Here is a 13,379-nt window from a genome sequence, read left to right as displayed (position 1 = left end):
GGAACCTCCGCTAATTGCCCCCCAAATAATGTCTTACTCAAAAAAATGTTTTTCTTAAACTATGTTAATGAAACTATGTATCTTGCTTGGAGATCTGTTTTCCTTCAAGGCATGACAATTGTTTTATGGATACAATATATCTTGCCCAGAGACAACTCTTCCCCAGTCTTTGCCCCTTGTGCAGATATGTATGTTGGGGGAGAGAAACTCAGGTGCAACTCTCTCAGCCTTGGGGTGTTTCTTTTATCTGTGATCAACAGCTTGCTAACAAGTATAAGATGCCTTGCTAAAAACTGGCAAGGGAGTGTCTTTTCTGCCCCCTTCTGATGTCTATGTCAGAAGCTTTCTCTTTTTCTTTTACACTTTAATAAAACTTTGCTATATAAAATCTCCAAGTAACCAAGCCTCCTCTCTGGCCCCAGATGGAAATCCTCTGCTCTGGAGGCCAAGAATCCTGGTGTTATCCACGGGTCATAGCTGCAACATTTCACTATCTACCCATATATTTTGTAGTAGATTTTTGTATTCATTAACCACTCTCTTTACTCATCAGTCAGGTCAGAAACCTCCAAGTAATTCTGACTCCACTCTCCTCTTTCTTCACATTCAAGAAGTTGGAGGATTCTGATGATATTAATTGCTAAATGTCTCTGGAATACAGACTTCACTGTTCATACCTATAAAAATATCCTAATTCAGGCTCCATCATATCTTTCCTGGACTATTGCAAAAGCCTGCTAGATGGTTTCCATGCATTAGACTGTGTTTCTGATTCTATACAGCTGCTTCAGTGACTGTTTTTTCAGAGGAAAAAGACAGAGGAAGAAAAGGAGAACTTAACTATTGTCACTTCTATGCTTAAAAAGCATGACGATGTAATGGATTTATAACTTACTATTTTAAGCAGAAAAAGGCCACAAAGGAAAAGAAAAATAGGAACAAACAACCAAATGAAAACTTTAGCAAGAAATTAACAGCCTTTCTTAATAAGATCCTATTTCCTCCTTGTGACGTTATCTTTCCTTTCTAGTTATTCTCTGAGCCCCAGTGTCTCGGAATCCTCTCCTCATTCTTAGACCATTTTCTGTCGTTTATTGTCTCCATGTTCCAGGACATAATTCTTCCTTCTTCCTGGAATGCACTTTTCTTGCCTTATTCACAAGTGCCTTTTTCTGTGATTCCTACAATATATTGTATCAAAATTGTAACCTTTACTTCCTGTATAGTTTTTACAGTTGCTTAACTCATCTGCCTCCCCTCTAAAAATCTAGATTTCTGAGTTTCCATCATTGTTGAGTTGCCAGTTTCGGCCCAGTGCCCAGAGCACAGTAGGTACTTAAAAGGAGCTTAATGCATGAATAAATCACTCTCTCAGGAGGGGCAGAGAAATAAAAGAATAATATTGTTAAAGCCTAATTGTTGCGAAATAGAGGCATAGATGAAGACACAGTCTCACAGACTTCCATCCCTTGTCAGAAGTCATGCATGTGACAGTTCATAGGCTGACAGAGCTAGTAGGTAGGTTAACACAGCTCCCGTGCAATTTGACCATCACTTTGGTCAGTTCACACCTGTGGGACCTACTTTGACATCATCTCTATAGCTGAGTCAAACAGTTGAGAGAAGAGAAAACCAAGAGATGACTGTTTTAGTGACTCTTCCTGAACCACTCCAGAGTTTCTGGAATTTTTCTCTCTCAGAAAATTTAACACAACACCTGCACCATTAGGCCAGAGCTGATTTTAGAGCTTTTGTTTTTGTCCTGCTGTAATTCGCATGGGCTTCCCTGGTGGCTCAGCGGTAAAGAATCTGCCTGCCAATGTAGGAGACTCGAGTTCAATCTCTGGGTTGGAAAGACATCCTGGAGAAGGAAATGGCAACCCACTCCAGTATTCTTGCCTGGGAAGTCCCATGGACAGAGGCGCCTGTTGGGCTACAGTTCATAGGGTTGCAAAAGAGTCAGATACGACTTGGTGACTGAAGAACACATGCCTTTTCCACTCCACACTTTCTGAGTAGATGTATCTCCAATTGAATTTCCAGAGGACTGGGAGGCATATTTCTTTTTAGATATTTTGGCTTTGGGGGCACTTTGTTGGTTCCAGATGCTGTGTAAGATATTGCGGTGATGAATGTATCACTCCTGGTGGGTCTTCCCGCACTCCCCTGCACCCCCACCATGCCCTGCTATGCTGTCCCACTTTCTCATCTTGCAGGGATTGTTTCCATCATCACCCTAACCAGGCTGGCGTATGAGTGTTAGATTTGCATGATCCATGCCAGAGTGATCCATTTCCCCCAGGCCTGGAGGACCATTCCTTGCATCTGGCTGTCCTCAATAGTGTGGTCAGGAGCATCTCTCCTGGGCTGGAACAACCACATCCTGGACATGCATGGACCAGGCTGCACTGGGGACTGGCCATCCAAGGACACCAGCCACTCCTCCTTTGTGCTTTTCTTGTTTCTTGGCTGCCTGATGGTGTCATTGCTCATTGTTATGGCCATATTCTGTTTTCCATTCCAAATGTGAGTCCAAGACTATGAACACCTGTCCCTCAAACTGTCCTGGGTAGAAATTTTCCCTCAGAAGAGAATCATACTCTTCCCCCACAGCTGGTGCAGCTCTCAGGCACTTCCTGTTTGATAAAATTTTGCATGGTGAGTCACTGTCTACAAAAAATCAATGAGGAATTTACTCTCTCTACGTCACTGTCTAAACCAGAAAAAGGAAGGAAAAGTTTCTGGATGGACACAATCAACAACCCCCAAAACCCTACATTCTCATGCATTCTGAGAGTTGAAAAACTCTCATAAAGGGGATTTCGCACTTCCCATTATTTTATTCACCGAATCTGCACTAAAGAATGGTACAGATATTTTGTCTGGAAATCACTTTTTGAGTCATAAAAGACAAGAACTGACCATGGCAGGTTTCTTGTTAAGTGCTAACAAGAAGGAAGTCTAAAGACTGTAGTCAATAAGATAAGCTGGAGAAAAACCACATTGGAATCCCAGCATCTGTACCCAGTGAGCAGTGAGACTTTCCGTTATTATTGTCTAGTAATCTTTGGATCTCTGGATGATCCACTCTGTGTGTGTGTTAAGTCACTTCAGTGGTGTCTAACTCTTGGTGACCCCATGAACTGTAGCCTCCCAGGCTCTTCTGTCTGAGGGATTTCCCAAGCATGAATACTGGAGTGGATTGCCATAACCTCCTCCAGGAGATCTTCCCGACCCAGGGATTGAACCCAAACCTCTATGTCTCCTGCACTGGCTGGCAAATTCTTTACCACTAGCAAAACCTGGGAAGCCCAATCTACTCTCTACTCAGTTGCTATTACTATTACAAATCATCAGTTCTCGTCTCCTCTCTTGTCCTACTATGCCCCACCTCATTTTTGTGAAACAATCATGCTTCTTATTTGTTGGGCAAAATAAAATAATTATCAAGAAATTCCTCAACTCCTTGCCTCCATGTTCAAACTCATTGTTAGACCTCACTCTTTAGTTGCAAGGTAATGGGAGAGATCTCTCAGGACCAATCTGATTCTAGATTCTTGTTTTCTTCCCCACCCCCATTCTCTACCTCAGGGACCTCTCTCAAGTAATAATTTTCTCTTTTACTTATATCCTCAATTTCTCCCTTACTACTGGCTCAGTATCTTTAGCATGGTGGTGGTGGTTTAGTCACTAAGTCATGTCTGACTCTTGCGACCCCATGCCAGGCTCCTCTGTCCATGGGATTCTCCAGGCAAGAATACTGGACTGGGTTGCCATTTCCTTCTCCAAACTCTAGCATATAACCATGCAAATTTAATTCAAAATATATCCTTAACTCCCTCTAGCTTATCACTTTATTTTTCTCATCACTGTTAAAGAAAATTGATGCCACATCATCACTACATAAGCATTTATTTGACCAATATTTACTAAACATCTAAAATGTACCAATTGCTTGCTGTTACGGGCTGAATATTTGTGTCCCTCAGATATTCAGTGTGATGGTGTAGGAGATGGGGCCTTTGGCAGGTAAATAGGGATGTACAAGAACAGGGTCCTGAGGGTGGGGCCCTCGTGATGGTTCAGCGCCCTTCTAAGAAGACAAAGAGAAACCACTCTCATTCTCTCTCACAACTGACAGGATATAGAAAGAATGTGGCTATCTGCAAGCCAAGAAAAGAGGCCTCAGAATGAAAACCTTACTGGCAACTTGATCTTAGACTTCCCAGTCTCCAAGTCTCTGAGAAATGAGTTTCTATTGTTTAAGCCACTCAGTAGTAATGTGTTATGGAAGCCCAAGCGAAGACAATTACTATTCACTGAGGATACATAGTGAATAAGGTTGAGTCACAGCCTCAGAAAGTCTGCCATTTAGTAAATTCACGTATTTGTTCCTCAACCTATATTCCTTCTTCTACCACACTCTCAGAGAAACAGCACTCATTAAGGTCATTGATGGTCTCCCACGTTAGAGCCAATGGACACTTTTCAGGTGTTTTTTTTTTTTTTTTTTTCCTGGAATCTGTGGCATTGAGACTTGTGACATTGTTGACAGCTCCCATTTAATTGTGAGTTTCTGCTCTTAATGTTTCTAGGACCCCTTCCTCTGTTATTTTTGTTACTGACTCTCTGGCCCCATCCTCTTGTCTCATTCAAGGGCTTCTTTTCCTTGGGCCTCTTTATTCTTCAGTTCAGTTCAGTTCAGTCGCTCAGTCGTGTCTGACTCTTTGTGACCCCATGAGTCGCAGCACGCCAGGCCTCCCTGTCCATCACCAACTCCCGGAGTTCACTCAGACTCACGTCCATTGAGTCGGTGATGCCATCCAGCCATCTTATCCTCTGTCGTCCCCTTCTCCTCCTGCTCCCAGTCCCTCCCAGCATCAGAGTCTTTTCCAATGAGTCAACTCTTCGCATGAGGTGGCCAAAGTACTGGAGTTTCAGCTTCAGCATCATTCCGTCCAAAGAACACCCAGGGCTGATCTCCTTTAGAATGGACTGGTTGGATCTCCTTGCAGTCCAAGGGACTCTCAAGAGTCTTCTCCAACACCACAGTTCAAAAGCATCAATTCTTCTTGCTTTCCTCTTAATCCATTCACTTTATACTGCCACCAGATTAATTGTTCTCAAGTGAAAATTTTCTTACGTCACTACCCAGAGTAAGTCCTTTAAGGGTTCCATTGCCTTCATAATTAAAAATAAGGCCTCTGAGCTGACTCTCAGGTCCTGCATGGCCATCTCATTTTTCACACACCAGTCTCATCCAGTCTCATTTTTTCCACACACCGTCCCTTTAGCAACCTCAGGCTCCAAGCAACTGTAGTATTTCTAGTCCCCAGAAATTGACATGTTATTTTACCTCTTTGTCTTAGCCCATTTCCTTTCCTTGGAACATTTTGTCTCTCCTGCTTTTCTAAACTCCTCCTCACCTCAGAAGGGCTGAGATCAGGATCTACTTGCTATTACCTACCTCTGAATTGGTTATCTCTCCTGTATATTCCCATGGCCCTCACCAGTCACCTCCCTCATGGCATGTATCACCTTTGACAGCAGTATATTTATGTACTTGTCACCCTTGCTGAATAGTGAACTTCTCAAGAGAGACCCAGTCTTATTTATTTCTACATACATGCAATAGGGACAAGCAACTATTTTTGGAAAGAGTTACAGAGGGCATAGGAAGAAGTGGTGAAAGTACAAAGAAGTATGACTGGGTCTCTGCTGCCATATCAGTAAACAAGTGTTAGGGGAAACACACTGACTGAAAGTGCCCACTTTGACCAGGCAACCAAAGTGATCATTCCCATGAGTTATTTTATGACAGGAGGTCCCAATAAGGAACACGGAACTAACAAGCCACTACCAACCGGAAGAATTTGGGAAAGGTCAAAAGGAGATGCCACATGTCCTACCACCTCCCAGAATCCTGCTCGCTGAAATGCATCTTGGCTGAGCAGTATATGCACCCCTAGGAATGACCCCGCATCAGAGTGATTAGCCAGAGTCAACCTGGAAACTAATCCCGTCGCCGGAACTGCAAGACATGTGACAGAGCCAATCTCCTGTGTTCTTTTACCTTGCTGCTCTCTGCCTGGGCTTCCCTTCCCAATAAAATCTCTTGCTTTGTCAGCCCAAGTCTCTGTGGACAATTCATTCTGAGTGTTAAACAAGAGCCCACTCTCAGGCCCTGGAATGGGTCCCGCTTCCTGCAACACAAGGATGTCAGAGTCACCAACAATCGCAGGCACCACACATTTATAATACCAATAGCAGGAACTTCTGTTACCAAGTCCAAGATTGTTCCGCAAGCCACACGACATGTCAATAAATTGGGAGACAAAGTTTTGGGATGAAGAATTAATGACTTTATTTTAAAAGCCAGGAGTCCCAGAAGATGGCATTCTAATGTCCTAGAGAACCATCTTGCTGGGGTCAGGATGCTAGCTTCTTTTATAGAACAAAGAGTGGGGAGATGAGAAGGTAAAGTAAAAAGGACGTGTGTGTGTGTATGTGTGTGTGTGAGAAGTCGCTTCAGTCGTGTTCAACTCTTTGCAACCCAATGGACTGTAGCCCACCAGGCTCCTCTGTCCCTGGAATTCTCCAAACAAGGATAAATGGAGTGGGTTGCCATGCCCTCCTCCAAGGGATCTTCCCAGCCCAGGGATTGAAACCATATCTCTTATGTCTCCTGCATTGGCAGGCGAGTTCTTTACCACTAGTACCACCTGGGAAGCCCCAAAAGGCCATAAGTTGCAAATATTTCCTGGTTTCAGCCAGACTCTGGGATGGGATGTGTAGGATATTCCCACTGACTATAATAACGATTCTAAGACCTACCAATAGAGGCTTGCATTTGTTAGGTAAAATTTTATTAAAATCAGAGTTTAATACATCAGAAAACATTTTATGTTTAGTAATGATAACAAATACAAAGTTAATACTTTATTTACAATTCTTACTGCACTATGCAGATTACATCCATTATCTTTGCAAAACTCCATGAAATAGATACTAATATTATTTTATTTATGGATTTATGAGCTAGGTTCAAAGGAGTTAAAATTTACTTGCTTCAGGACACTTTGGTGCCTGGATTTGAACTTGGTTTGCTGTTGTATATTTTTACCAACTGATATGTAATCTTGATACAAGGGAAAAAAACTCTTAACCTAATTAAAGGCACATTAGTAAGTACACCAAGCTGAAACTCTGCTAGGAAGGCCCTTGTCTGTCTCTGCTTCCTGCAATATCCCCGGATTGTAGCACAAGTTGCCTCACCTCATAAGGGCTTATTGAATATTTGTGGAATGAATTAATGTTCAAAATGCCTTAAAGAAACACATCTAGCTGCCTTCATGGAAGGTTCATGCAATTTGAATCTATGGATATTATATGGTATTGAAAGAGGCTTATGTAGTAAAGTTAATAAGAATTATAATAAATAAAAGACATTAAATTCCAGGCTTAATTAAGTAGACTGAGCATTACCACCTAACTCCACATCAGCTAATAAGTAAAAAAGAACAACCCAAATTAAATTAATCCAATTTTCCTAAATGTCAATCCGGGTTAAGGGCCAAACTTTTACTTAATATTCAACTTTATTTTCTCCCTGCCGAGTTTTAAAGAGCCCTCTTGCAGCTCTTATGTTTCTAACTGCTGAGATGCCACACACCGGCTAAAGACCTATCTACAGTTGGGAGAGAAATGCGTTTAAGATCCAGTGTGAAGTCACAGAAAGACAGGGACAGGCCAAAGAAAAAAGTGACTTTTAACTCTTCTTCCATCACTTTTATCATCACTAATGATGCATCATTATCAGTGGGTGACAGTGACAGAACCAATGGGTCAAAGGTTGATGTAATCCAAGTTCATCCTTTATTGGATTGAATAACAGCAATGAAAGATGGGATTTAAATCAGATGCTATTTAGACTATCATTATAAGGACCATTTTGGAATTCCCCATCTATGTAATATTAACAGAACTTTTGTGATTCAGAAGGAAATCTGAATTGCTCTTGGACTCTTTGACCTCAGGGAGTAATTGAGCAAGATGGATTCTTTTAATTCAGTGGTTGCTTTATACAATGGAAAATCACTTATGGCACAAGGTGTGTATCAGGCACCATCAACGTCTAACATGTCAGAAATTTTCACTTCAAATACATATTTTTAAATGACTGAATTTTCCAAAGCACATAATGTATTTCTCAAAGAAAGAAAGAAAGAAAGAAGTCCTTGGCAGTTAAAATGACTTTGTTTCATACACATGTATGAAATTGCTAGAAAATCTCGGATTTTCTGTAGTGTTGGGTCCTATTTAGCGTCATGTCAAATGTTTGCTCAATCAAATTTATCAAAGAGGCAATTCTAGAATGAAAAAGAAAATCAGTTCCTTAATTTTATGTGAAACCAAAGACTGTTGCTTTGTGTAACATGATAAAGAGGAGCTTCAGACAAACTGTTGCTGAGCAAGCTCTAGAAGATACCATTGCAAAGCAACACACAAGGGTTTCACTGGTGGCTCAGATGGTTAAAAGCAACACACACACACACACACAAATGATGAATTTCAACGTGATCAAGATTTATAGGTAATCATACATTAGCAGTGGATGTACATGGTGAAGCTGGTGTTGATGGAAGATAGATGTCTCCATCTGTTTCATTTCAAATATGAACATGGTAGGATTAGCCTCTCCTCCTAGTGATTTCTCATAATTTTCCAAGAATTCTAGATTTAGAAAAAAGGGTCCAGCAAAAACCAAACAAAGCTACACTTGAAGGAGAATGAAGGTAACTGTAGGACTGTATTCATGAAATGTATTATTTAATCTTCATTGCTTTTCAATCAATCCACTGCATAAATAGTGGTCAGAGCATGAAGAGGCTATTTTTTCATGAGTCATTATTTAGACTAAACATGGATTGTTAGGACTCAAGGATTTCTTTGACAATGTAGGAAAGTAAGTGAACCATTTCATTTCCTAATTTTTATTTCCTACGTGACTGTTCTAGTGGTGTTACATCTTCATATTCATCACACTTGAAAGAAGGTGAAGTCGCTCAGTCGTGCACAACTCCGTGCGACCCCATGGATAGTAGCCTGCATGAAGCTCCTCCGTCCATGGGATTTTCAAGGCAAGAGTACTGGAGTGGGTTGCCATTTCCTTCTCCAGGGAATCTCCCCAACCCAGGGATCGAGCCCAGGTCTCTCACATTGTAGACAGTTGCTTTACTGTTTGAGCCACCACTTCAAAGACTGCTAAATGATTCAGTTGGCCTATTGAAGAAGGAAGAACCAAAAAAAAAGTATTCACGAAATGAACTTTTTGCTTTGTTTTTGAAGAAACAGATTTATTTTTTGTTTTCTCTGAATTGTTCTTTATTCCTGTATTTCTAAATCATATTTAAGTTAATACTCTAAGTTATAACAACCTAAGATCATGTATGACAACCAAAACAAATTCCAACTGTCAGTGCAAATGAGCATGTCTATATAATCTAGAAAAGACAAAAGTTCTACACATAAAAATTTAAGTTGTCTGATTTCATACATTTCTTTAAAATTGAGTAATATAGTTTGAAGGTATTTGTTGGAGATTTTAGGAGGAAAAAAAAAACTTTTCCAGGCCTTGTTTTAATTGTCAGTGATTCTGGAAACTTTAGTATTTCTGTGAAAATTACTGACATTCTCAAAAGAAATATAAAATTGCATGATTTGGAAGAATAATGATTTCCTGTAAGATAATTAATGCATTTAACAAAGTATATCCAATAATTTAGAAATAATACAGAGGCCCAGAGACATTAAAAACATGTCCAATGTCACACGTTTAGTTTATATTGAATCTTGGAGCAGTGCTTTGCTTTTCTGATTCACAATCTAGTGTTCTAAATGAACTTTTAAACATCAAGTTTATCCCTGGTTTTGCAGCATATAGTTTAAGAATGTTAATAAGTTTCTTCTGAAATGGAATAAACATGGCTTCATCTTTCTATGAAACTGTTTCCACCTTTATGTATATAGATATTTAATTTATAAGACTCTTCCTATCCTTTACTTAGTATGGCTTTAATAGCCTTAAATATGGTTAAAATAGTATGTTTTATATTATAACTTTTACCATAAAATTTTTTTAATTAAAAAATAAATTTAAAAAATCCTCAGAAGGTAATACTGTCATTTGAAGACTGGGAAATAAAACTGATTCATTTTGAACTCTTGAGAAAGCCCCCTTTGTTTATTTATACCTCTAGTTTTAGCAAGAAAATCTGAGCCCTGTGTTTCAGTGAGTTTCATCCAAGTGATGAAAAGTACAATTAATACTAATCCATTAGGCAAATTGTGACTTCTAGTTCCAAGTGTTAAGTCAATCCTATCATGATTTCTGTTAAGTCCTTTAAAGAAAAGTATGATCGTGACTTCTTGAGATCTCTAAGGCCTTACTTTTTGAGAAGTGAAAGAGATCTTAGTCATTGTGCTTTTATATTTAGAATTATCTGACCTAACAATAGTGCTGTGGGAAAACTGCTTTTTACAACTGAAAATGATGGGTTATTTTTTCAATAATTACAATAAACTTGCAGAGAAATTCTACACTGAATTTGATTATAAGCTGATAAATATCTTCCATTAGTGAATTAAATGATAATGGAAACATGATTTTGTTCCTGTTTTGGTTACAGAGAAATCAAATATTTGCTACTTTCAGGATCTTTTTATCACTTGCTAATGACATTGGGAAATTGTTCTAGTGACTCCAAGGAATTTACAGGGAAACATGTCCTGTATTCTGGAAGTAAGTGACCCACTCTGATGGTCTTCTCAAGTAGTCCAGGGGTCTCAGTGATTTGTAGCGCATAAGTAGGTAGGTACCACTGACAGCTATCAGCGTTCCAAACAGAAAAAGTCCTCCATTTATCACCTGTAAAAAGAGTAAGAACTTTCCTTTTATTTGTTCAGAGATTAAAATCTTGAAAATAGACTTCATTCTTAAACAGCATTGTTTACTTTCCTATTTATTCTTCAATGTGAAACAGATTTCATTGCATGACCACGAGGTGAAGTCCTGCAATGGCTGGTAATTTGAAGCTTCCTGCCTTCCTCACTCTCCTCTCTCTTCCCAGAAATTACTGAATCCACATGTTCTGTATAAAGAATTCTTAGCATTCAGTCTTTGTCCAGCCACAAAGAAATCCACAATTGAAAAAAAAAAAAAAAAAAGAACTATGAACTCTGTCTTGGAAGAAGCCAGAAGTGATTCAGTCACTGCTCAGACCCTGCATGAAGTGTCCCTAAGAAGAGTGATGGGTCCAGTGAACTTCTGTGACTTGGAAGATGCGCATTCAAAGACTTAGGCACCTTCACCATCTACAGTCTATCAACCATACAAGCCAAGGAGTCAAGCCTGGGTTGTGTGCATTCCCATCATCCTGGCCTCTAACATTACACCCATGGTCCTACATTTAACTGCCTTTTGCTATCTCTTTCCCCTTTGGACTTTTAGCTTTTTGAGGGCAGGGACCTTATTTTATTCATCTCTGTATGAATAAATCTTGATTCATTCCAATCTAGTCTCTATACAGCAAAGTAATCTTTCTGAAATCCACACCTGAGACTTCAAGTCTCCTTTGTCTTCCGATTTTCCTTAAAATAATATTCATGGTGTTTCAGGTCCTACTTGCTATTCTAGCTCCTTCTCTTGTCATTCTCGCACATATGAGCTTCTTCCAGCTCCACTGAATACTTGCCACTCTGAATGTCTGAGAGGTTTTTTCAACCTCCACCCTCCTTCCCCGAGTCTATGACCATTCACCTCCAGGGCAGTGCCTCTCCACTGCAAGTGTCCATTTCATGTACTAGTCTCTGAGCTATACAAAGGGTAGGGGCTGCCTCATGTTCATCACCATGCCTAGCTCAGTGTCTACGTACTAAATAGAACTATTTATCTAGTGAATGAAGTTGTAACATTTCCACAGGGGAAGATCAGGAATCTGAATCTCCATATATGGCATCTGTGAGTCAACTGCCCAAAATTAATGTGGTATAACATTATGTTGGAATTAGATTGTGTTTTATAAGTGATTTGACTTTGTCCATTTTTTTTATGTTAAAATCATAGAAATCTCAGCATTGGAGGGAATCTCATTGCATTCCCATCTTAAGTCATTGACAATCACTACAATACTTAGATATTTTTCTCAAAGAACAAATATAATTTTGTATTACCATTTTTGTTTTTTTCAGAAATAGAATCATTTGTACTTGTTGTTCAGTTGCTAAGACGTGCCTGACTCTTTGCGACCCCATGGACTGCAGCATGCCAGGCTTCCCTGTCCTTCACTATCTCCAAGAGTTTGCTCAAACTGAAGTCCATTGAGTCAGTGATGCCATCCAACCATCTCACCCTCTGTCACCCTCTTCTCCTCCTACCCTCAATCTTTTCCAGCATCAGGGTCTTTTCTAATGAGTCAGCTTTTCACATCAGGTGGCCAAAGTATTGGAGCTTCCGCTTCAGCAACAGGCCTTTCAAAGAATATTCAAACCAGTCAATCCTAAAAGATTTTGCCCAATTTTATAAGTTAAACCCATAGGAGTATTGCATGAAGAAAGTCAACTGCTAAATAAAAGTAAAAGGTCATGCTGCTAAAATAAAATAAAAAGTTTAGAAATATCAGCATCAGTTTCTTTTTTGAATTTCTTCTCTTCAAGAGTTGCCTCTTAAGAGGCAATGGGAGTTGCTTCTTCTTTGTAATTTTGTTCATTAGGGATTCTGTCACCTGTGTAGCCAGGACATTTTTTATTGGAAGGCAAACACTTAGTGTCTGTTTCATTATTTCCATATTTGTCTGAGGTAAACATAACCATAACACTGTAAACTTCAACATATCAAATTACAAGTAAGTGTAACCTGTTCCCACCTTTTTCTGCCAGTACCAATGCAGCACAGCTTCATGGTATCTTATTCTGGAAAAGGTGACCTATAAAAGTGTAAAAAGTGTTCTTAAGTATTCTGTAATGACTAAACAGAAGATTAAAATGAGGAAAAGTCTTAAATCCAGACCTTACCATTGTATAAAGAGGAATAAAGGTAGATGGCATAATAGCATGAAGAAGTCTCTCTATGTTCTTTTGGAAGATGAACCACCTTGAGTTGACGTGTGCTCGCATCTGTAATAATGTAAGGAGTCTCAAAGAATATCTTTTAAAATGTACCTTTAATTGTTTACTACAACTTATTATCACTCTTCATTCCCATTCACCACAAAGCCAGACTCAAAGTAGTCAAATAAATTTTTGTTTCCTATCCATTTCAGTCATTTTCTTTTCAGCCAGCGTCACAGAACAGTAACTTGAAAAGGTATAGCAATTACGCA

The 13,379-nt window shown here is 39.5% G+C and overlaps 2 protein-coding genes across 2 annotated transcripts in view; one reads left to right on the top strand and one right to left on the bottom strand.

The window, feature by feature from the left end:
• The first annotated feature begins 2,118 nt into the window (after nucleotides 1-2,118).
• Nucleotides 2,119-8,427, top strand: OPN3 (opsin 3). The gene is given in 4 exon segments (XM_006080822.4): nucleotides 2,119-2,474; nucleotides 2,477-2,526; nucleotides 3,998-4,029; nucleotides 7,572-8,427. Coding segments are annotated over 4 exon segments (744 nt in total). The 5' UTR covers nucleotides 2,119-2,128; the 3' UTR covers nucleotides 7,888-8,427.
• Nucleotides 8,428-10,705: 2,278 nt separating this feature from the next.
• The window catches only part of KMO (kynurenine 3-monooxygenase), a 67,311-nt gene continuing 64,637 nt past the window's right edge, over nucleotides 10,706-13,379 (bottom strand). Inside the window, exons 13-15 of the mRNA XM_025285999.3 lie at nucleotides 13,072-13,173; nucleotides 12,924-12,983; nucleotides 10,706-10,927 (exon numbers count right to left, since the gene is read on the bottom strand). Of these exons, the coding sequence (XP_025141784.2) occupies nucleotides 10,772-10,927; nucleotides 12,924-12,983; nucleotides 13,072-13,173 (318 nt within the window). The 3' untranslated portion in view covers nucleotides 10,706-10,771. The remainder of the gene's footprint in view (nucleotides 10,928-12,923; nucleotides 12,984-13,071; nucleotides 13,174-13,379) is intronic.

Source organism: Bubalus bubalis, chromosome 5 (assembly GCF_019923935.1).
Source record: "Bubalus bubalis isolate 160015118507 breed Murrah chromosome 5, NDDB_SH_1, whole genome shotgun sequence".
Taxonomy (NCBI): domain Eukaryota; kingdom Metazoa; phylum Chordata; class Mammalia; order Artiodactyla; family Bovidae; genus Bubalus; species Bubalus bubalis.
Note: the sequence above shows the minus strand (reverse complement) of the source record. Positions and strands in the feature narration are given on the sequence as shown.